The sequence below is a fragment of the Gopherus flavomarginatus genome, chromosome 8 (genome assembly GCF_025201925.1).
Source record: "Gopherus flavomarginatus isolate rGopFla2 chromosome 8, rGopFla2.mat.asm, whole genome shotgun sequence".
Classification (NCBI taxonomy): Eukaryota; Metazoa; Chordata; order Testudines; family Testudinidae; genus Gopherus; species Gopherus flavomarginatus.
This window is the reverse complement of record NC_066624.1, coordinates 3,277,592-3,301,825: the sequence shown is the minus strand read 5'-3', so window position 1 is coordinate 3,301,825 and position 24,234 is coordinate 3,277,592. Positions and strand designations below refer to the sequence as shown.

At 40.7% G+C, this 24,234-nt stretch overlaps 1 protein-coding gene across 2 annotated transcripts in view; it reads right to left on the bottom strand.

The window, feature by feature from the left end:
* Positions 1-395: 395 nt before the first annotated feature.
* WDR44 (WD repeat domain 44) overlaps positions 396-24,234 on the bottom strand; it is a 59,593-nt gene continuing 35,754 nt past the window's right edge. For both annotated transcript variants that reach the window (XM_050964898.1, XM_050964899.1), the window contains exons 8-20: positions 23,744-23,827; positions 22,887-22,993; positions 20,936-21,087; positions 17,098-17,236; positions 16,902-16,966; positions 15,439-15,552; positions 11,106-11,228; positions 9,625-9,816; positions 9,270-9,371; positions 5,485-5,600; positions 3,086-3,213; positions 2,048-2,179; positions 396-1,524 (exon numbers count right to left, since the gene is read on the bottom strand). In XM_050964898.1, the coding sequence (XP_050820855.1) occupies positions 1,430-1,524; positions 2,048-2,179; positions 3,086-3,213; positions 5,485-5,600; positions 9,270-9,371; positions 9,625-9,816; positions 11,106-11,228; positions 15,439-15,552; positions 16,902-16,966; positions 17,098-17,236; positions 20,936-21,087; positions 22,887-22,993; positions 23,744-23,827 (1,549 nt within the window). In that variant the 3' untranslated portion in view covers positions 396-1,429. The remainder of the gene's footprint in view (positions 1,525-2,047; positions 2,180-3,085; positions 3,214-5,484; positions 5,601-9,269; positions 9,372-9,624; positions 9,817-11,105; positions 11,229-15,438; positions 15,553-16,901; positions 16,967-17,097; positions 17,237-20,935; positions 21,088-22,886; positions 22,994-23,743; positions 23,828-24,234) is intronic.

The following is a 24,234-nucleotide window of genomic DNA, read 5'->3' as shown; positions in this document are numbered from 1 at the left end:
ACAGAATGCTCAGAGAGGAGGCGGAGCAGAGGTGAGCTAGAGCAGGGAGCTGTTGCACAGCTCCCCAGGCTGGGGGCGGGGAAGGGAAGCTACTATGGTGGGGGGGATGCCTCAGGGCAGGGTGGGGGGGTGAGGAGCTGCCACCAGGGGTGAGGAGCTGCCGCAGGGCTCAGGGAGGGGGAAGAGCAGAGGTGAGCTGGGGTGAGGAGCTGCTGCACAGCTCCCTGGGCTGGAGAGGTGGAAGGGAGCTGCTGCAGGAGGGGGCGCTGCTGCAGGAGGGGGCACAGCCACAGGGCTCGGGGACAGGGGAGGGCGCAAGGTGGAAGTTTTGCCTAGGGTGCGAAACATCCTTGCACCGGCTCTGACAAACATACAAAATATCTGAAAATGAATGATATTTTCCAAGTATTTGTGACCAATTTTAATGATACATCTTTGTTCTCTGAAACAGTTTTAACCATCAATAACATTTCATGGGTTATGTTGCCCAGAACGTTATTTCATTGGTACATTATATGAATATTTACAAAGACTTTCAAATTGAGTGGCTCTAAACGAACAAAAAGACAACTTAAAACTTCTTTAAACTACAATGCTTAAAAAAAATGTAAACAGTTTATTTTACATTGTTGTAAAATATAAGAATTGTTTCTAATGCAGCTTAAATTTTTTAAGTGAGCATAGCATGGTACTCGTGAATAAGGAATGAGAGAATTCTTTACATAGAAATATTGTGCTCCGGTGTGCAAAATATATATATATATACACACACACACATAAAGGAATCTAATCCACAATTAAAAGACAACAAAAATTTTCACATGTCCTGAAAGTTGACAAAATTTATAAAAACATTTAACACATGGTTGCTGACCCATCAGAAACTTGCATAACTTAGATATTCTGAACTATAACTACCACAAATCCAGAACAGATCATCTTTCTTAGAAATGGAACTTTGTGCAAAGAGATTGCATTTTCTTTTCAAGCTAGACCATTTAGCATTTTTTTAAATTTATTTTCCCCTCCCCCATCAAGTGGCCATAAGCACCACTAAATAAATTAACTCTTGATATATGTTCAATTTAGTGCATGTAACCAAAAAGGCACACACGTGTGAATATATTAACATTTTCATGCAGAAATCTGTGCATGTTCAAAATTATGTAGCAAAACAATGTATTTAGAAAACGTAGAGCCTATTTGTTTGGCAAGGTTATTATTACACATTCCCTTCTATTCTACAAGCCCAAGTATTAATAGGTTGAGACTGCTTCCCAGCAGGTCTGATAACTGAGTAGCTTTAAATAATGATTTAAAACTAAATCAGCCCATGATGCTATTACATTAGGTACTTTGCTTTTGTCCATGTCATCTGTGGAGTTTTACTTCCAGGGTACCACATTTTAATGCTATCAGCTCCAAATAATTAAGATACATTTTTCTTTTTATTAATGAAGACTTTGATTGCTCCAGTAAAGTCAGCCGATAAAAGCACTTCTGTGTGATCTGTCTTCAGAGCACCTTAAGGGAAAAGAAAGTATTGAGTTGATTTTAAAAGAACTGCTTATTAAAACAAAGCTACCAATTGCAATGAAAGATGCAGTTTTCAGTTGAAGACCAGATACAACATACCTTGTCCTCTCCATATTTCCCATTTGTTATAGTCAGCAGTTGCCTCTTGTTATCTGTGAAGATCATAAGCTATCTTTGGGCGAGGGACAGTCTTTTTATTATGGGTTTGTATAACCACCTACTACAGTGGGGCCCCATTGTCCTCAGTCTGAATGGAAAAAAATGCATCTTCCTAATGGGGACTGGATGTCAGTGATATGTTCCATTTGCACATTTCTAAACAATTTCTACAGAGTAACATTTGGGTATTCTTATATCCATTAAAGCACCTCATTAAAAAAACGCCCATACCAATGGATGAACAACCATTTTTCTCAAGAACATTCTGACAAGTAATTTATACACTATGGGTCAAATCTTGCCTCTGATCTTTTCGGCTGGTACCAAATACAGGTGGACATCAACAACCTACCAGAAGGTATAGTGTCTGATGCTTCAGAATCATCTCCCTTGCTTTCAGCTTCTTGTTTTTCAGAGGTTTCCAATGATACCATCAAACTGGGATTTGGGGCAAAAATTGCTGATGTGACAACAGCATTGTGTGCTAAAGAAAGAGGGAAAAATACATTTTAAGATAAATTCGTTTCAAGAAATATCAATTTTTCTAAAATACAGGATGTGTAAATACAGTAAAAAATGCCAAGAATTTGAGTCCCAAAGTAGCTTAATGTAAGTTGAACGTAGGCATCCCCTCATTTTCCGAGAATTCTGGGGTTAGGCAGGGAATATTGTTGCCATCTTCAAAATCTGAGGAAATAACATGTCTCTGTAGGCAACCATCCCATTAATTAAGATACACAGTATGAACGATTGCCCAGACAGAATAAAATATATACAAGAAACTCCTCTTACTTTAAGGTACCTAGGTGTCGGGGTGGGAGAGAGAAGATGGGCGTTTTGCTGATCTTACTTTCTTTATATTGATGCCATGTTTTCTTATTTTAAGTAGTGGCACATTACAAAGCTTAAAATTTAAGCAATTCATTTTGTTTTCAGAGTCAACTTGCTATTTCCATAAAACAGAACCCACTGGGATTTTAAATTACACACCAAGCAACACATTCAATGTTGATGACCCTACCGTTCTATAACTGAGCGAATAGCTCTGCTGACCTGTATCAATTATTATAGTGCATCTAGAAACCTAAGTCCAGACCCTGACTGAAGCTGGATTGGATTATTTGAAAAATTTAAATCCATCTCTTATCATGCCACTTATTCAGTTAAACTTAGTCAAATATTCTGAAGGATCTCTTCAGCTTTTCAAGTGAAAAGTTTCATTATGAGTAAAGCTAAAAAGTTATGTATTACACTTTGCTTCTATAAACTTAATCTTACAGTTTTTCATTGTTGCTGGCAAAAGTAAAAGCCAAAAGGTATTAAAAATATTCAATCCCTAAAACTGTATAAGCTTAGATAAACAAAATATATAAAAGATCAAGTAACTTACCTTTAATGCCTTCCCAGAAGTCATTACGATCTCTCCTTACTGAAGTAAACTTGCTTAAGTCATGGTAGGTGCTCCAGATATAAACATATTTATCTTCTGAGCCACTTACAATGTAAGTAAAATCATGGCTGAAGATACAAAAGAGAAAGACTTATTACCTTCATCTTTGGCTTTTCCACTCAGCACACTGCATTGCTTTCCTTAAGAGGACATGAAATCGCAGAAAAGCATACACCTGCTGTTTAAAACTTAAAGAACAGAAATGAGAAATTATTCCAATACCATATATAAAGCTAGTTACCAGTCAAATCATAAGAAATACATCATAGCAGCAGCTGGACTGTAACAAGTAACAGTAAGGAACTATGGAAAAAGTTAGTTACAATCAAGGTAGCTCCTTTGCTTCAGTGGCAGCACCACAGCCACTTAAAACAAGAAACCCAGAGTCTAAGGCCAGGTCTACCCTACAAACTTAAACTGCTAGAACTACATCGCTTAGGAGTGTGAAAAATCCACCCCCTGAGCGACATGGTTATACCCCAAACCATGGTGTAGACAGTGCTATGTTGATGGGAGAGCTTCTCCTCTTGATGCAACTACTGCCCCTCGGGAAGGTGGATTAAGTACAGCAGTGGGAGAAGCTCTCATGCACAAAATGCTCCCCAAAAGCTGACAATGGCAGCTGCAAAGAAATTACTCTTCTGCTGCTACTGCTATTGGAAGGAATTACATTATCCCAGTTTACTACATTCAGTGGGAGAAAAATCACTCATACATAAGCACAGTCCTGTTTTTTCTTCTTCTTCTGGCTCCAACCTGAAATAAGCACCTTGCAAGATATACAGTGACAGTGCAGCCTATCATACAATATAGATATTCATGGTCAAACAGACCAGTACCTAGAGGCACAATTTTTTGTGTATGAAAGGTTGCAAAAATTACAGACATTTGAGAAATAGTATGTGCTCATATGATAACAGACTGTCACAACACAGTCTTTTTTAAAGCCCAGCTTGACAAAGCCCTTGCTGGGATGACTCAGTTGGGGATTGGTCCTGCTTTGAGCAGAGGATTGGACTAGATGACCTCCTGAGGTCTCTTCCAACCCTAATCTTCTATGATATACAAAGCAGGCTCAGTTAAGGTAGTACATACAATTCCTGAGTACTTACCTGTGCTACACCCTAACCTTGTTGTACAATTTTGGTTTTTAAATGCAAGCATATTTTAATCATCACACAACGTACAGGCCTGTTAGCATGAACATCTCAACTTTGGGGACTTCATTCCTCCCCCTGCTGTCACCACCACAAGAGGATACCTACTATTTTTGTATACATTTGCACCTTTGACATAAGAACCCCAGCACACATTTTGGGTTAAGCAGCTATTCAAGCCAACCCCCTTCTCAGGGATAAGAACATAAGAAAAGCCAGATTGACTCAGACCAATGGTCCATCTAGCCCAGTATCCTGTCTTCCAATAGTGGCTGGTGCCAGATGCTTTAAGGGGAAAGAACAGACCAGGTCACCCATCAAGTGATCCATCTCTTGTCATCTAGTCCCAGCATCTGGCAGTCAGAGGCTTGGGCAGGGATGGGTTCTGCAACTTTCCTGGCCTGACTACCGTGTATGGTACGTGTAAAGAAGGCCCCCCTTTCATCTTCCTTCGAGCTCCCCAGTTTTTTTTTAGCAGGAAACTGACACCTGCATGCCTGAGCGGAGTCAGAAGCTCAAAGGAGCTTAATAAGGGAGAGTATATTATGCTTATTGGGCCAAATACTCCTCCCCTAAACAATGCAATATGAGGTGGGGGACAAAGGAGAATTTCCCCCACCTGAGAAATGCAAGCAACTTGCTGATGGGGTCACCAATAAAGGTGATCAAGAGCCTTTTGCTTCCCTACAACAGATGAGGAAGGAAGAACCAAGACATCAACAGCCACCAAGAGATTTTCTTCATTAAAGGAAGGAACACCGCAGAGAGCCTCTTTCTCCTCACCACTGCAATAAACTATAGTACTTTTTCCAGCCCTAGAGTTTTCCTAGCTTCTGTGTGAGGCTTCTGGAGCCTGTGGTATGCCAGCTGTGGAAGCAATTATGGGACATGACTCAAGAATTGGGAGTAATGGTGCAGATAAGGGAAGGAGATTAGCTTATTTACATGAGTTCTCTATCCCTAAGCATCTCTGACACTCCTGCCTGCAGAGCGGATTTGGGTTCTCTCCTCCCTTACAACTCACTTGGGATTTCCAGCAAACCGGCATTCAAGCTGCTCCATTTCATATTAGGTTACATACAGATATCCCCAACAAGACGATTTTGTATATTGCCCTTAAGATTTCTAGGAGATTCACAAAGTGTATTGCTATAACACAGTCTACGTATTTCCACTTCTTACCTGAAGCTGGCTTTAATTTGGCTGCTACTGTTGACATAACCTTTGTATTTCATGGACAAGGACAAATCTCTTAGGTCATACAGTCTGATTCTGGAGTCATTGGATGTCACTAATATCTAGAAGTGAAACAAAAACGTTGCAAAGATTTAGAAACTGCTTTTCAATTTAAAATTAACAGAAAAAGGTAAATTATACGAAGCACAAACCTTTAATACAAACAATACAGCATACACAAAAGATCATCACAGCTGATTCAAACCAGAGCAGGAGAATTTCCAGGTACTTAGACTGACACTTACTTTCCTTCTCGTCACCTACATTCATCCCAGAAGAACTGGTACAAGGACATTTCCGTATTTTTGGTCCTGTGTCAAATGGCACATGCAGGACATCCTCACCCATGTTGCTTATGGACTGAACCAAATACATCACCTAAGAGTCCCAGTCATGGACCCCACTGCGCTAGGTGATGTATGAACACAGAACAGAAAGACAATCCCTGTATCAAGGAGCTTACAACTGAAGTATAAAACAAGAGAACAAGTGAACAGAGACAGATCTGGGAATACAAGGAAACAATGAGACAATATTGGTCAGCATGATAGGCAGCCATCTCAGCATACCAGTGGCATAATTATTGTCAATTTTTTGTTGGATCACGTCAAAGGAGAGTTTTAAGGAGGGATTTGTAGGTGGTTAACGAGGTAGCTCGGGTGACGTTTACAGGAAGAAGAATATTTACAGGAATGGCTCCTCCCAAAGTGACACGGCCAACATGGGGGAAAGCACAAAGGTGCTTGATTGAACATTTGAACAAATGGGAGACGGAGGCTGACATCCTGGGCTGATTGGAGGTGGGAGTCAACAGATCTGTAGTGAATGAGAGGTAAGTAGGGCGAGGACTGACCATGAAGAGCCTTGAAAGTGAAGACAAGTCACTTATGTTTCATCAGCGAGGGAAAGGGGAGCCAGGGAAGCTATTTAAAGATAGGTGTGATATGGCCAAAGCAACGGGCTAGGAAAATGGTCTTTAAACAGCATTCTGAATGGATATGAACAGGGCAAGATGGCATGTGTCAAGGCCAGAGAGAAGGATGCTGCGGTTATTGAGATGAGAGGCTGAGCAAGTGCTTTAGCTCCGCAGAGGGACAGGAAAGGTTGTATCTTAGAGATGTTATGCAGGAATATCTGCAAGATTTAGACAGCCTTGATGTGAGGACCCGGAGAGAACTGAGTCAAAGAGGGAAGCCAGGTTACGGGTCTGAGAGACAGGCAGAATGGTGCCACTGTCCCTAGTGACTAAGAAAGGAGGCAGTGGGAGAGCCTAAACAGGGGAGGCGATTCAGCGCTCTGTATTAACCACTGCATTAGCAACTTAGCAGGTGTGTCTGGGCTGAGTTTCCTCTCACTGTGCTACATGGCAGTTAGAAAGCAGCCCCTGAATGACATGAGCTGTCACAACAAGCCACATGTACTTCAGGCGGGGGACTGGGTGCTCATCTAGTTAGTCTCTCAAGCTTATAAAGCATCCAAGTAATATGCCCAGAGACTTCAGGAGATAGTGCAAGATGTATGTTTAAACCGGTTTCTTGCGGATTGGCATCAATAGGTAACTCAGTAGAATATTCTATTGCCTACCCTTTGAGATCTGATGTATGCTGTTCACTCAAGTCACATGGTATTGTTTCTGCTACCTGACTGGAAAACCCAATTTCTATCAACAAGAGTTCTCGAACAAATCATTCAGGCTTTGACTGTCTCAAGGAAGTGTGGGAGAGAATGACACCAAATTATTGATAAATAGGGCTAGAGAATTTAAGGAAAATTTTTTTTAATAACCCTTTTCCTTTATTATTTTGCACAAGAGCAGTATATTGAGCTATTTGCATTGACTCCTGATTTCAGAAAACCAGGCTCCAACCTTACTGAGGGAGAGATGATGTCAGATTTATTGGCTGTTTAGTAGTATTCATATTTTTTCTTGCCTCTTTCATGCAAAGCACAGATAAAAACAAGGGTTTGGTTAACTGGAGTTTAAATCCAGATATGTCCTTCACATCAAATCTTAATGTAGAAACACTTTTTTTTATATTCAGATTATTCAAAGGGTTAATTCTGGAATATCTGAATAACTGGGACTAACCTGTAAATAAATGAATGTGCATGTAGATATGCTCTCATTATTTTACAGGACATTAAAGTTGGCAAGCACACCTGCACACAGCTTTAACATGTACTGAGGCTCAAAGGACATTGCATCACTTGGCAAGGGAGATTTTGGAAATGTGTTAGTTATTCTACAATGATAAGGACAAAGGGAGAGCTATTCAGTAATCGCAATCTCACAGAAGAGCACAGGTATATCATTCATGCCACACAGCTGGAAGAACAGTCGTAACCCCAAATAAGACTGGCCCATTATTGACAGCATAATTTAATGTTTTGGGTTTTTCGCTCAATGAGGTTTTTTTTGCTCCTCCATTGTCACACTTCTTAAGATCAGGGATTTAAGTTCACATTTTAACAGGGAACATTAGAAAAGGTACATGGGAAAGCAACTATGCAAGAGGACAGAAGAAATTTCCACTCACTAGCACCTTCATATCATGATGGAAATAGAACAGGATCTGCCGTGTAGCAATAAGCCCAATGGGATGTTGCAAAAGTAGGTACCACTGGACTCCTTGGGTGCATTGTGAAGCGGAAGTGGTCAACTATTCAAGCAGTGCACAAAAATTGAGACAGTCCTTGGCGTGATTTATTGCTATATCATATTCTTATCGGGTTCCCTCATTTTGGTATTCATTTAACTGTACGGAGTTCAACTGAAGTAGGTATTACACACAGTATCCTTCAACTACAGAGGGAAGATATTTCCCAGTTGAAGGAGAAAAGAAAATAAAGGTTATAAACACCTCCCAGGAGCAGGTCACTTTTAACATAATGGGCAGAGGGATTTCACCTATTTCCTCCAGGTGATAAGGTCCCATCCCATGCTTTTTTGGAAGCTTACACACAGCTCACCACCAACCCCAGTTGATTAACCAGAGCATAACATTGCCCAGTCCCGATCCAAAGACTTCTGAGGTTTCTGCAATCCCTTGAGATGGGCCAGTGCTGCTTACAGCATTGGCATACGTCTAGAGTACAATCATGGAAGCAACTGAGCAGCAGGTGATAAAGTTACGCCAGAGCCAGGAGTTCACATAGCAGAACATCAGAGCCTTCACAGAGCAGACGTTAGTGGCAGCTGAGAATTCTCTCACTTTAAGTTGAGTATGCTGTAGTGTAGTTCTTTGATTTATGATAATTTGTCCTTTATGACGACCAAAGGGACCCACTATGGAAACACCAAAGGTAACTTATTCCCTAAAATAGCAGCTTCTGAGTCATGTTTAACACTTTTCTAGCTAAGTCGTATGAAATCACATGTAAATTCAGCAAAATTTTCAAAAATAAACCCAATAGGAAACATGTGAGACACACTAAAGGTAAGATGTAAGCACTTCCTGGGGTAACCATCAGCAATCAATTGCAGTATTTTAGATTGCTACAATATTCCCAATATTAATATTAAATTTGGCGTTTGTGGTACCATATTATCAACTGAACTACATCTTGACAAATGTTTATATCGCAGTAGTGCCCAGAAACTATGATTCAAAAGTCAGTGGAGGCAGTGTGTGTTCAGGACCTCTTAAATGACTATTAGCATAGGCCCTCGGGAGAATACGGAGTATCTGAGACAACACCTTGCTGAACATGCTTGGACTATATTACAGTACCTTATTTTCTCCAGGCAAAGGCTCAATGCCAGTAATTTTTCTTCCAACTCTGTTCCGTCCTCTGGTAGAACGCACATGTATCTGTGTATGGTACTTCAAGTGCTGGAGAGAAATTACACTGATTCTTAATTATTGGAAAGTATTAGATAAAACTGCAGGCAGCATAAATAAGTCTGCTAGAACTTGAAAAATAGTAACTGTTTAGAAAGCTTATATTTCTGTAAATGAATAGTAAAAAAAGGTTTTAAACTAAGTTGTTTATCTAATATAATGTAAGTTAGAAATGAAACTGTCCTATCAATAAATGGATGCCATGGCTGTAATTAACAACTCAGTATACAAAACAAATTTTTACCTCTGTATCATAGAAAATACATCTGCCATCATATGTGCCAATCACTGCATATTTGCCATTCTGACAGAAGTTTGCTGCTGTGATCAATTTTGTCTGCCCATCCACCTCATTCCATAATGCCACTTTTTTGTCAGGAATGTTCCAAAGTCGGAGTTTCCCATCCAGTGAGCCACTTAAAAAGTACCTGTCATCCTAAAAGAGCAGATACCATAAGCTGTGGAGTAAAAGGATGTGTACGCACAGAAACACATCCTGGAAACCCCATCCCCAGAATGAATTGCAAAAGTAGGTACCACTGGACTCCTTGGGTGCATTGTGAAGCAGAAGTGGTCAACTATTCAAGCAGTGCACAAAAATTGAGACAGTCCTTGGCGTGATTTATTGCTATATCATATTCTTATCGGGTTCCCTCATTTTGGTATTCATTTAACTGTACGGAGTTCAACTGAAGTAGGTATTACACACAGTATCCTTCAACTACAGAGGGATTTGTCCCAAACAGGAATTCACTGATAATTTTACTAACTGATTTAAGACCAGACACTATTTGAAATATTATTTAATGTATAATGCACACCTCTAAGATTTTTGCTTTTGTTTTTAAAATTAGCAGCAGCGTCAATGTCTTCTATCCAAAGATGGCCTAACTGTTCAAAAGTCACTCTGAGAGGCGCAACATGTTAGAGCAGGGGTGGGCAACCTATGGCACGTGTGCCGAAGGCGGCACGTGAGCTGACTGTCAGTGGCACTCCACTGCCCAGGTTCTGGCCACTGGTCTGGGGGTCTCTGCATTTTAATTTAAATTTTAAGTGAAGCTTCTTAAACAATTTTAAAAACCTTTACTTTACAGACAATAGTTTAGTGTTATATTACAGACTTATAAAAAGAGACCTTCTAAAAACATTAAAATGTATTACTGGGATGTGAAACCTTAAATTAGAGTGAATAAATGAAGACTTGACACACCACTGCAGAAAGGTCGCCAGCCCCTGTGTTAGAGTTCTTTACTCTCTGATATACCCTGCTAAGGACTGACGTTTTTCTGACTGGTTGGACACAGCTCCTTCTGGAGTTCATGAAGAAGCTCATAAGTGGCTGGGGTGGATTTTCAGAGAGTGCTGCCCTGTGTTCCTGCTCCATTGTCAACATTAGGAAATTTTATCATTTTGAAACATGATTTATTTTACAATCAAGTTAGCTAATGCAATACTAGCCATATATTAATGGTCAGTGCAGACAAGAACAATTCATGTTCTATATCATGTCAGCCAGTCAACTAGGACTAGGGTTGAGCAATAACTAGTGTTTAGGACAGAATTTTAAGGACACAGGGAATAGTTTCAAGAGGCACAAAGAGCACTCATGTGCCCGACTTTTACAGAGACTCAATTTTTAAGTTTGACAGTTAATGGGAGGTGCCTAAATGCCCTTTCAAAAATATTCTCCTCTATTCATATTAAAAAGAGTATACAACTACTTACTCTGGGATGGAAAGCTATTGCAGTGACAAAGTCTATATGCTGGAAACAGCAGAGACACTCTCTTCTGGATATGTGCCATAATCTGACTGTTTTATCCATTGAAGAAGAAAGCAAGAAGTAGTTCTGTGGAAGAAATTGCATGAAATAATTCAAAGGTTTATCAAATATACTGGTACACAGCACTAATGCAATTTGGTATATAATATTTCCTGCTTAGATTATAACATGGATTTCCAGGTAACAGCAGTCCACTAGAAACTAAGTATTAATGAAAAGCTTACCCACCCCCCGCCCCAAAATGCTAATGCTCAAACACTTATTTTAATATACCACCTTCTTGGGGGGAGGGGGCTGGAAAGAATAGTTGTAGCAACTAGCTTACCAAAATGGGGTAATTAGAAGAGGCACCTACCAACTACAATTATTTTCTTAAGTATCTTACAACATTTCTTGAAGAATTCTGAAAACCTCTTAAAAAACATATCTATATCATACTGTTTCCCCTTATTTGTTTATTACTAGAAAAATTTGGATGAAAATTTTAGAGTTCATCTATTCCTGATTATTCCCCACCTTAAAGTCAAGAACCATTCCCATTTATGACATTAAAATAACCTCCACAGAAACTAACTGCAAAGCTGCTGTTGCAGAAGAATAATCAACAAGAGCAAATTAACTCTTCAGGAATAAACTTTTTCTTTTCACGAAAATGGAAGAAAAATAATATTCTCTTTATATTTTCAGTTCAACAGAATAATTTTCACAGCATTTAAAAGGTGCAGCCTGTAGGTTAAGACTTTTTTCACCAACAAGATTACTGAGCACATGCATATAAGGTTTCATCCTTTGTAAATTTCACACTTGAAGATTAAAATGATACCAAGTGAAGTTGTTTACAAACTCCCACAGACCACTTAATCGTTTCCTCCTATCACGCTATCAGGCTGGGGGGTTGTCTTTTCGTAAAAACATCATTTTCACCCAAAATACTTATTGATTGTGCACTGATTTAGGTGGAATTTATTTTTTAAAATAGGAAAAAATATCAATGAAATGGTTATAACAATTAGTTCTTAAAATAGTTTAAAAAAAAAAGACTCCAGGGTGAGGGCAGAGAGGCTACTGCCTGGTCTCCTTTGACCAGATGTCTGCATTCCTAAGAGGTTGCTCTGTTATTTATTTCAGTATAGAGAACTCTAGAAAAGTTAATTTGGTTTTAAAATGTGATACAAAACTGAAAGTAGGGTAATTTTCTCATTTTAACTGCAGACATACAGCAGTGCCGTCAAGGACTATACAATTTGCACGAGAACAGTGGAATGTACTGATGACAAAAATAGCAATGCAGGAACTAGAAACCACAGACTATATCAGTGGAAATTCCCCTTCCCTCTCCTCTCAAATTCAGTTACTTCAGTACTGCATACATATCACTAAATTCTATTTACTGTCTTTTTTTCAGCTGAAAATTCTGTTTAATCTTTCAGTTTTTACTTGTGCACTCTGAAGGACATACAGTAAAGGAGTATTTTTTTATTGGACCAACTTCTGTTGGTGGGAGACAAGTTTTCAAGCTTACACAGAGTTCCTCTTCTAGTATGGGAAATGTACAAGGTGGAACAGATTGTTTAGCATAAGTAATTAACACATTTCAATGGACCATTCAAGACGAAGTGGCTAGCTAACACCTCTCCATTCATAAGGGGGGAAAAGAAAAAAAGCTGGGGTGTGGGGGCGCATTAAGTGGGTTACAGATTATTGTAATAAACCATAAATCCAGTGTCTCTATTCAGTCCATGATTTTTAGTATCTAACAAAGTTATGGATTGAAGCTCCCAGTGTCGTCTTTAGGTGTTGAGCAAGTTACCTTTGAGGATGAGGACAGAGAAGTCAGATACAGAAGGATTACTTTATGAAGAGTTCACCCACAGATATGGTGGTTTTTAACCTTATTTTTCAGTGTCAGCTCATTCAAGAGTGTAGAAATTTCACCCACACAGGTGTTATTGGGGCATTAAGTGCACTGGATGAAGTACATCACATGTTGTGACAGGCATGGGTAGGATCCATGGATCTTGAAAGGTGTGCTGTGAGGAGTGATGATCATCAGAGCAGTGGAGATATGCCTACAGGTTTTGCATCTGTTGTGGCAGGGTCTGGTGCCTCTGAGTTGGTGTGTCCTCCTCTGTGGGGCGCCTGTTTGTAATTATGAACTTGGAGAGGCTGGGGGGTTGTTTAAAGGCCAGAAGAGGGGATTCAGAAAAGATTTCTTTCTGGATGGGGTACCCATCAAGTGGAGGGTGTCATTGTTTGATACCCCCTGTATTGGTTCCAGCATAGGGTGGTGGGGAAAACTAGGGGTGTGTGATTGGAGCGTGGTTTATTTCTGCACTGAAGTAGGTTCTTTCGGGGTATTTGGGTGGCCTATTCCATGATGATCTACACTTCTCTGATAGAGTGTCCTTGTTTGGTGAAGGCAGTTTGAAATGTGTTAAGGTGTATATTCCAGACTTTCTCCTGGAAGACTATTCTGTGGATCTGAGTGCCTGGCAGTAAGTAACAGATGTCTTAGTTTGTTTGGGGTGGTTACTGGATCTGTGAAGGTAGGTGTGGTAATCTGTGGGTTCCCTGTATATGGTTGTCTGCAGGATTTCACTGTTGAAGTGGATTGTAGCATCCAGGAAGCTGATGCTAGTGTGGGTGTGTTCTAAAAAGTTTAATGGATGGCTAGTGGTGGCTGAAGTTGTGGTGGAAATTTATGAGGGAGCTCAAGTCATCTGTCCAGAGGATGCAAACATCTTTGATGTATCTCAGGTATATTACTGGTTTCATGGTGCATTTGTCTAGAAATTCTTCAAGATGGGCCATGAAGAGGTTGATGTACTCGGAAGTCATCCTAATAACCATGACTCTTCACATGGTTTGAATAAAGTGTTTGTTGTTAAATATGAAATTGTTATGGGTGAAGATGAATGGATGAATTTGGCGATGTGTTTTGGGTGGATATCTGAGAATTGCCCATTATCTTGTAAATATATTCTGAGGGAAATTGTTAATTTGCAGAGTTTTTGGAGGAAGTCAAGTTTTGTCCTGGAGGAAGCTGGCCATTTGGGTGGTGAGTGGTTTGAGGATAGTTTCTATGAGTCTTGATATTCCTTCAGTAAGAGTGCTGTGGCCAGATATGGTGGATCTGCCTGGGTTCCCTTGTTTGCGTATCTTGGGAAGATCCCTGAGGTGTGTTCTGTATCAGGTTCTGAATGTATACTACTTTGATTTTAATACAGACCCTTAAGTGAGTAGGAAATGTAATGGCCTCCAGAAATTAAGGTGTTTGATTTGATAATGGTAAAGTTAAAAACTTGATTTCTGAATCTTTATAATTTAAGTAGCTTCCAGACAATCCAATTAAAAGTTTTTTCTGTTTCCATATTTATTAACAACTGTATTGGAACACCGTTATGCTGATGAGCCTTTACACACATGAATAGCTCCATGGTGAGTAAGATCTCATCAACACAAGTCAGTAGGGTTGCACAATTAGATGCAAGAATTTAAATTTTTTTTTTTAATTAGCTGTTATTCAACCACACTCATTCAACCAGTGCCAGTGAACCTCTGAAACAAAGTAACAATCATTCCTGCCTCCTCTCTGTGTAGCTTAAGGTCTTCAGTGAATTGTCAAAAAGGTGTGAAATAACCAGTTTTCTTCTTCTTTTAAAAATAGGGGAGACGGAAGAAGAGCAACATTTTCAGATAATCAAACAGCAGCCAGTAGTGGCATGACACTATGTAATCATATGAAAGATGGAAAGCCACAAATGGACTCTGCTTCCTGCCAATACAGACTGAGCCATAACAGAATAGTTAAAAGGGTGCGATAAAATAAGCTCTTCACAGAACAGCAGCCAAGATCACATTTTAGATATAACACAGATAGCACAGCTCGAACTCAGATGGCCAATCTGAAGGTAATGAGTATTCTGCGATCAGATCCTCATCTAGAGTAAAGCAGCACAGCTTCACTGAATCCAATGACACTATGCCATTTACAACAGCTCAGAATCTGGCCCCCTAAAAACTGCAGCGGAGCTAGAATGAGAGATAATGTTCTTATGCTGGATACTCTATGAGAGACAAGAGGAAACCAGCTACAAAGTGTTTTAGACATTTATAAGCCAATTCACGGATGGGCTGTGCCTATATCCACGGACTAATAATCAGTCGTTTCACTGGTTAGATATGAAGTGCCAATGGCAAGTGCAAGAAAAGGAACACAGCAAAACATGGGAGGAAATGGGAAAGTTCTGTATAGTGTGCACAAAAGCTGTCTTACTTTAGACCATGAGAGATCAAGGAGATCTGCTGTATGACCTTTGTATTTGCAAAATGGCCGCTGCCGAAATGGTGCATTTTTATCATCGGGGTCTTCATCAGCTCCACTGCAAACCTATCAATATATCAAAATCAATGCAACAGAAAAAAATCCATGGTAACAGAATACATTGTTACTGCTTTCTGATATGCAGATGTGCCACAGATATCTGAGCACAGATATAAAACCTAAGTACCAAGTATTAGAGAAATAAGTGATTCATGTCAGTTATTTGTACATTCAAAATAAATTACATGGTGCTGAAAGCCGTGTACTGAGTTTACAGCTACACTGTTCTAAAAGCACTAAGTTCTGCCATACATCTCCAGCGTTTAATGCTTATTATTGTACTTAACTGATTTGATTAGATTAAAATAACATTGTCTAAATACATACTGGATGTTTGAGACAGGTCAATTCTCTGATTTATTGGCTACGTATTCAGTTTATGTAACTGTATAAATAAATGAAACAGAATATGTACGCACACATCTATTATAAACATACACCACTCTTAAAACTTCCCTTGTGTTTTTTGTTCCTTTCTCTCTCTCTCACACACATCCTCCACTCCCCCCAAACCCCGACACCAAGCCGTGAGAATGAAGGGTGCAAGTTGGTCACAGATTCCGTGACTGTCTGGTACCTCCATGACTTCTGCAGCGGACGGTGCAGCTGATCCCAGGGCCACCCGAGGAGCTGGGACGGCCCCCGGAGCCAGCTGCACTGCAGTGGGCCCGGGGTCAGCTGCTCAGGCCGCCCCCGCAGAGCAGTGGCAGGGCCATGGGATCCTCCCCAAAGCACCTAAAATTTAGTCATGGGTATTTATAGTACAAATCATGGACAGGTCACGGGCCATGAGTTTTTGTTTATTGCCTATGACCTGTCCATGACCATTACTAAAAATACCCATGACTAAATCTTAGCCTTAGTGAGAATTAAGGATACAGTGTCAGACTCATTTTTAAATAAAGTTGTAAAAGAAATTGCCAGGTGAGGAAATTCAAAGTTATCTGTATTTAATTACTTCCAGCATTCAGCTCAAAGACCCACTGAGGGATTAGCTTTAATTAATAACATATCAAAATGAAGATGCGCAGACTAACAAGTCATCTAGTTTTGCTCTACTTTACTTTTTTGCCGTATCACATGCACACATTGACTAAACATCTTCAATCAGATCTCAGTTTCTGACTAAGTGAATAAATGTTTGAATCATATTCACACAAGATCCAAGCCTGCATTTATTGAGGGAAACTCCCTCAGAAGACAATGTAGAATTAGACTGAAGAATTGAGACTTCAAAGTTTGAACTCCTTCAGAGCTGGGGCATACTTTCTTTATTAAAGCAGTACAAATCTATAGCATTACAGAAACAGGAAATACATTGCTTAAAACACTCCTACACTATCTGGTACACATACCCCTGCATCAGTATCAGACTTGGAAGAATTCAGGCTCTCTTGAGAAGGGGAAGGAGAGACACGACCTAGGACACAGATTAAAGCCCAGAAAGTTAGAAACTATTTAAGTAGAACTTAAAAAAAAAAATACAAGAAAAACTCGATTGTTCTAGAATTTCTAATGCCCTTAAAGTACCAGTGAGATATGGCGAGGTACCTTCTGTATTGTATTTCAGTCGCATGTTATTGAAATAGTCAAAAGCATTCTTTAAAACCCATATTCTCACTACATTGTCCTGTCCAGCTGATGCAAGTAATCTTCCACAGTGAGAAAATTTCATTGTCCAAACAGCACCCTGTCAAAATAAGAGTTCACAATAAAACAAAGTAAGTATGTTTTTCCATTCCAGAACCACTAACTAGCATAATAATTGGCATATACACACACCACCATGCTAAAAGAACATTTTATTAGGATTGTGAAGTTAAGCACCAAAAAGTTAGGAAATGCCAGAATTAAGGTTGCCTGTGCAATCTGAATTTGTTTTCCCCCCCCCCCCCGAGCTCATACATTATGATACTATGGATAATTTCATCATCACACACTGCTTTGTACAAAGGACCTCTACTTCATTCAGTGCACAGGATGGACAGTGTTCACTTGAAGTGCAGCTATTCAATATGTGGCCCCATGCCTTATTTACTGGACACTATTCAAACCCTGCGAGGAAGACGGAATTAACAACTTCTCATCAGCTTGTCTATGGCATGCACCACTCTATCAGAGTGCTTCACAAACATTAGTGAAATTCTGTTATACCCTCATGAGATGAGTGGTTATTATAATACACATTTCACAGAGACACAGAGATTAAGGTCAAAAGTATCCACCAATTCTGGGTGCCCAATTTGAGATAACTACCACTTGGTTTTTCAGAATATTTAATGTTACACAACACTTGATATGTTTAAAGCACAGCTCCTGTTGGCTTCAGTTGCAGCTGAGCGCTCAGCACTTCTGCAAATCAGACCCAGGCCTCAAATCAGGCACCCAGAAAACGCAGATTACACAATTGGTGACCCTCTGTGAAAAGTCTAGTTTAAGTGACTTGACTTGCACCACACAGGAACTCTGTGGCAGAGGTAGGGATAGAATCCAGTTTTCCAGGGCACCATTTAACTGCCTTATGAGACCCTCCTTCCTCTTTCTGCACACCCTGCAGAGTGCACTACACCTCTGTAACAAATGAAGCAAAGGTCTTGAAGATGACAACCTATTTCACTACACAACCCTGATTCATCTCCAGAGCAGTTCCATCCTGTGCACTACATGAGGCAGGGGTCCTGCGGAGAAAAAAATATTATGTAGTCACATAATTCGTGACTATCATAATGCATGCGCACAAGGGGTCTGAATTAAGGTTGGGGAGGCAACCTTAATTCTGACATTTTATAACTTTTGAGGCTTGACTTTGCAATCTTAATGTTCTTGTTACATAGTTTGCATGTAATTTTCCTAGGTTTTAAAAAAGTAAACTGAGAAAACAATTCCATCATGTGGCACCTTACTGACCTCCACATGGCTCCTCAGCAGGTCTGGAACCTTTAGATCCACTGCACAGACTTCTGCCACTGGAGCTAAGGGAGTAACTGAGAACAAAGCAGGTTCTCATCCTTCGGGGGAATGAGTGCTGCAGGGGACTCAGACACACACTTTGTCAGTGGGTTTCACAGGCATTTGCTGACAGCAGAGCCTGGTGAGACTTGTGGGTTCCATGCCAAACTCTGGAGAGGGGGTTGTTGTAGTGGGAAGACAACTCTTCTGCCCATTCCACACAAGATCGACCTCCTCCCCACCCCAGGCTCCTCATCACAATCCCATTCTCCTCATCTAGTGAGTCCCAGCCCCAAGCTCCTTACCCAGTAAATCCAAACTTTCACCCCTCCAGACTCCCTGTTCCCCATCTCAGCCATACCCAGTTCTGCCTACGTTCCCCCAGCGCCTCCTCTCCACTCTCTTTACACAGTCAGTTACAGGCTCCCCATATCCACGGATTTCTAGGGTCCCACTTCCCCCTGCTGCCAGTCCCAGTCTCCCTCACGTTCCTGCCAGCCTCCACTCTCAGACTCAGTCTTTAAGGCCTCCTGCTCATCACCGGCCACAGAACCTCACCTATCTACTCCCACAACCTCTGGCTCAGTTACTGAAGTCCTCAGATCTTGATTTAAATACTTCAAGTTATAAAGAATCCACCACTTACTCTAGTTCAAACCAGCAAGTGATCCATTCCCCATACTTCAGAGGAAGGCGAAAAATGCCCAAGGTCTCTGCCAATCTGACCTAAGGGAAAATTTCTTCCCGACCCCAAATATGGTGATCAGTTTGACCCTGAGCATGTGGGTGAGACACCTGGAAAAGAATTCTCTATAGTAACTCAGAGCCCTTCCCATTTACCGTTCCATTTCCAGCTATTGGACATATTTGCTAATAGCAGTCACAGATGGGCCATATGACACTGTAGGCAACCTCATCATATCATCCCCTCCACAAAATTATCAAGCTCAGTCTTAAAACAAGTTTGGTTATTTGTCCCCACTACTCCTCTTGGAAGGCTGTTCCAGAACTTAATTCCTCTGAAGGATAGAAACGTTTAATTTCAAACCTAAACTTACTGATGGTCAGTTTATAACCAATTTGTCCTTGTGCCAACTCTGGTCCATAATTTAAATAACTCTTCTCCCTGCCTGGTGTTTATCCCTCTGATGTATTTATAGAAAGCAATCCTATCTCCCCTCAGTCTTCATTTTGTTAGACTAAACAAACCAAGCTCCTCTAGCCTCCTCTCGTAAGGTAGGTTTCTCCATTCCTCAGATCCTATTAGCCTTCTCTGCACTTGTTCCCAATCTATTCTTCCCCGCCACAGTCAAGATTTTCCCTTCTCTGCATTTGAATCAGGCAGCTTCCTCCTCCACGCTGCCTGGATGTCTGTCTACAGTGAGAGGTCACTGAAAGCACAGCAAGACAAGTTCCCTGCTCAGTTCTAGTGCCCAGGTCCAATCTTGGTCTGCAACAGCCCAGAGCTGCAATTATGGGGAAATTTCTGCTCAACCTTCGGCTGGAACATGCCGAATGCGGAGAACATCTTTGGGGAACTTAGCTGAGAAGCGCTTGCACATGTTGAGTAGAGATTTGCTAACTGCAAATTTTCAAAATCTGGTAACTTGGCCAAATTTGGGCGGATTTTCACACGGATGGCAAAAGGCAAATCCCCGACAGAAAGGCCACCTCCTCATTCCAGCTGAATTTAAAGCCCCTGCTCCAAAACACAGGTGCCAAAGCTTCTCAAAATTAAAAATGGCCAAAATTTTAATATGGATAAAACATTTCCCTAGCTTTCTAGGAAACTGCCAATCATTTTGCCTGAAATTTTCTAAAGAAAAAGTCAGCCTGATACAGACACCCAGCATAGAAAATTTCAGCTCAAACAGTTAAGGTTTGGCAAAGTTATAAGCTACTGAAAAAAACGGTCTTTAAAAGGGAAGAGTTGAGCAATCATTATGCTGTAATACACACACTTGAAGAACCAGGCCAATACCAGTGCATTGCAATGCCAGGTTGAAGACTTAATTCAGTGGCATTCAAATAGAACATTGACCTTAGGCATGAAGGCTCTCCAGCAAGGCTGGAAAGGGAGGGAGGGAGAGAGGGAGATTCTTGCCTTCCAGTTCCCACAAGAATGCTCGAATCAAGAGTATGAGAAAGCAGCATAATACTTTAACTGAAGGAACGGCACTGCATTAGCTGCTGCATATACACGGCTACATCCTGCAAAAAGCTCCTGGGGAGAGGGGAGGAAGGAATGAGTCCAGACAAATTTATTAGCAGAACCTCACCCACAGATAAGACAGAAGAAAGGAGTCTTAATGGCTCCGTCTCCTTACTCTCGTTTCATAATCTGAAGATACACTTGGATTTCACACTGACCACACTCGGCAAGCAGAAGTATTCTCTTAATTTACATCAAAGTGGAATTTGACATAAAAGATAAACTTACCATGTGTTCACCACTGAGATCCTGAACTACTTTTATTTGTTCAAAGTCGTAAGGTCCCTTGAAGCCATGTGCTGCTTTGAATTTAACTGGCCTTGTATATGGCATTCCTTCATCATCACTTGAAGAGGGATCATCCTGGTCAGTATGGAACACTAAGCAGAACACAACACAACTGTGTACACTAGAGAGCATTGATCCCAACAACATGCATTTCTCAATCATTTTTCTTGGAACAGAAGATTATTTTGATTTTGAATTAATTGTGATTCTTTTAGTAATGAGTTCTGATGACCTTACAAATGATTGAGGTCGTTACTGCATTAGTGTGTCTAGATCTAATCTGAACTAAAAGGAAGAACGCTAATCACAAAATATCAGGGTTGGAAGGGACCTCAGGAAGTCATCTAGTCCAACTCCCTGCCCAAAGCAGGGCCAATCCCCAGACAGATTTCTGCCCCAAACCCCTAAATTGCCCCCTCAAGGACTGAACTCACAACCCTGGGTTTAGCAGGCCAAAGCTCAAACCACTGAGCTATCCTTCCCCCTCTGCTTACACTGCTGAAGACCCCCTTGATCAGAGTCCAATAACTCCTCGCTTAATGCTGTAGTTATATTCCTGAAAAACGCTACTTTAAGCGAAACCATGTTAAACTAATCCAATTTCCCCATAAGAATTAATGTAAAGAGTAGGGTGGGTCCCAAACACAGTGCCCGTGGGCGGGCATCTAAATGTGCCTGCGTCCTGGCCAGCAGTCGAGCATCCGCTGAAATGCTGCTGAATTTCTGCGGCGACGCCTCTTGATGCCACTGCTTGCCGCCGACAAGCAACGTCATCAAGAGGTGTCGCTGCCAAAATGAAATTCGGCAGTATTTTGGCGGATGTTCGACCGCCGCCACGGTCCTTCGTCTGGCATCTGCCAGACGAAAAGTTTGGGGACCACTGGAGTAGGGGGTTAGGTTCCAAGGAAGTTTTTTTCGCTCGACAAGACTATATACACATATACACAGAGTACAAGTTTTAAACAATTTAATAATGTACACAGCAACGATTGTGAAGTTTGGTTGAGGTGGTGGAGTCAGAGGGTGGGATATTGATCTTATGATCTGCACACAAAGACTCACCCAACTTGGACTGGGATGGGGAGGGATGTTCTCTCTTAGAGGCAGATGTAGATGGGGATCTGTCCTTATGCCTGTGGTCATATTCCTTACTCTTGTGAAAGGGTTTCTTAGGCTTAACTGATTTGGCCTCTACTCGGGGTTGATGCTGCTCACAGTTTGAGGCCACTTTTAGATACTGAAAGTAGAGGACGATCATAGCGGACACAGAATTCGGACTCAGACCATGGGGTGGTAAGAGGGAACTGGAGTGGCATCGGTCTATGCCGCCCTTTATGTCCACGATTTGGAAAATGGGGAAACCAACTGTGCGTGTGCAGAACAAAGAGCACTCCCTGCTACAAATCTCCAGTTTCGGGCGCATGCACACCCAGGTGTGGAATACACATGGGGACCAGAACTAGAAGAACCACCAAGCATAATTCTTTGCGTTTTTATTAAGTACATACATTGATTAAATGTCTTGCAATCCCCTTTATTCCCTGTACACCTAGAGACTAGGTTTTATGCTACACTCAAAATGGTTATTCAGCTCCCACCATCCTCCCCACAGCTTTTCCTGCTGTTTGTACTGTGTAAAACACAGTAACACCACAAGGGAAGCAAACAAAACCACCCCTGAAGTATTCATCTGTCATGTCATACAGAGAACTGCAAGACAGACCTCAGTCTTGAGAACCCGCATTATGTTGAAGCTATTTGGTGGGAGCATAATTCATTTTTAATTTTCCCCTCAAAGGAAGATCTCAAATTCCCTTATATAGCTGGCTTTTGTCCCAAGGGATACACAACAAGACTCGGCTCTATTAGATAAGGATTCTATTTCACTGACCTTCATCTCGAACACTTTTAACTTTATTTACAGCACGTTCACCGTATTCTTCAGCAAGATGCTTTGCCCTCTTTACTGATTTGCCCAAGAACTTTTTCAGCTGAGTCCTTAAAAAGCAAGAATATTTTTTCACCATCCATGTCATGCAAAGAAAACCAAATCACATAGTATTTGCCTTCTGTGACCAAAACCACTTTGCGTTTGAAATAAAGCGTTATTTCTTTCCATTTGTAATTTTACATCTTAATATAAGAACGGCCATACTAGGTCAGACCAATGGCCCAACTAGCCCAGTATCCTGTCTTCCAACAGTGGCTGGTGTCCGATGCTTCAAAGGGAATGAACAGAACAGGGCAATTTTCTAGCGATCCATCCTCCGTTGTCCAGTCCCAGCTTCTGGCAGTCACAAACTTAGGGACACACCAAGCATGGGGTTGCATCCCTGACCATCTTGGCTGACAGCCACTGATGGACCTATCCTCCATGAACTTATCTAATTAGTTTTTGAACCCAGTTATACTTTTGACCTTCACAACATCCCCTGGCAATGAGTAACAGAGGTGGTTTGTGTGTTGTGTGAAGTAGTATTTCCTTCTGTTTGTTTTAAACCTGTTGGTTCAGCTTTTTTGCTCGTAAGCATCAGTAATTTAATTAGGGTAAAATATAGCTGCCTATTTTTAATATATAGTAGTCGGCATAACTGATTTCAGACCCTTGTTCTGAAATCATTCTTAAACACAAAGGGGAGACAAGTTGTGACCAGAGTGCAGATCATTACATAAAAACAAAAACACTTGTACTTCTAAAGATACTGGTAGTTTACATAAAATGTTAAAACAAGAGTCCTAAAGTCTTACGTTTTTTGTTTTAATCTTCCTCCATCAGAATCAGTTTGCTGTGTCTGCATTTTGTCTTCATCATCAGATTGTGCGGCATCATTGCTGTGAAACATATGTTTTATGCAAAATACTGTATCTGCTCTTAACACAAATTAAAGTGCTAGCATCATTCTATTAAGCATTAAACCATATCTTCTGATTCCTACTTATATCACACATCTTGATAGCTCTTGATTTAGGAGTCGATTAGTAAATTCAACATCCTCCAATAACGTTCACCATCATTCAGCAAGCAATAGTTTTAGTCAGCAGCTACAATGCACTAGGTATCTTAATTAAGGCAAACTGCATACATCTCTCCCAGAGCGACCAACTCAAGCTACATGTTATCTATCACCTTCTGTACATTCAAGTATCCTGAAAGGCCACATTTTTCAAAACAGACGAGAAAATGTCTGAAGCAGACTAAATACATGAATTGGCTAACAAATTATTTATATGTATAACAA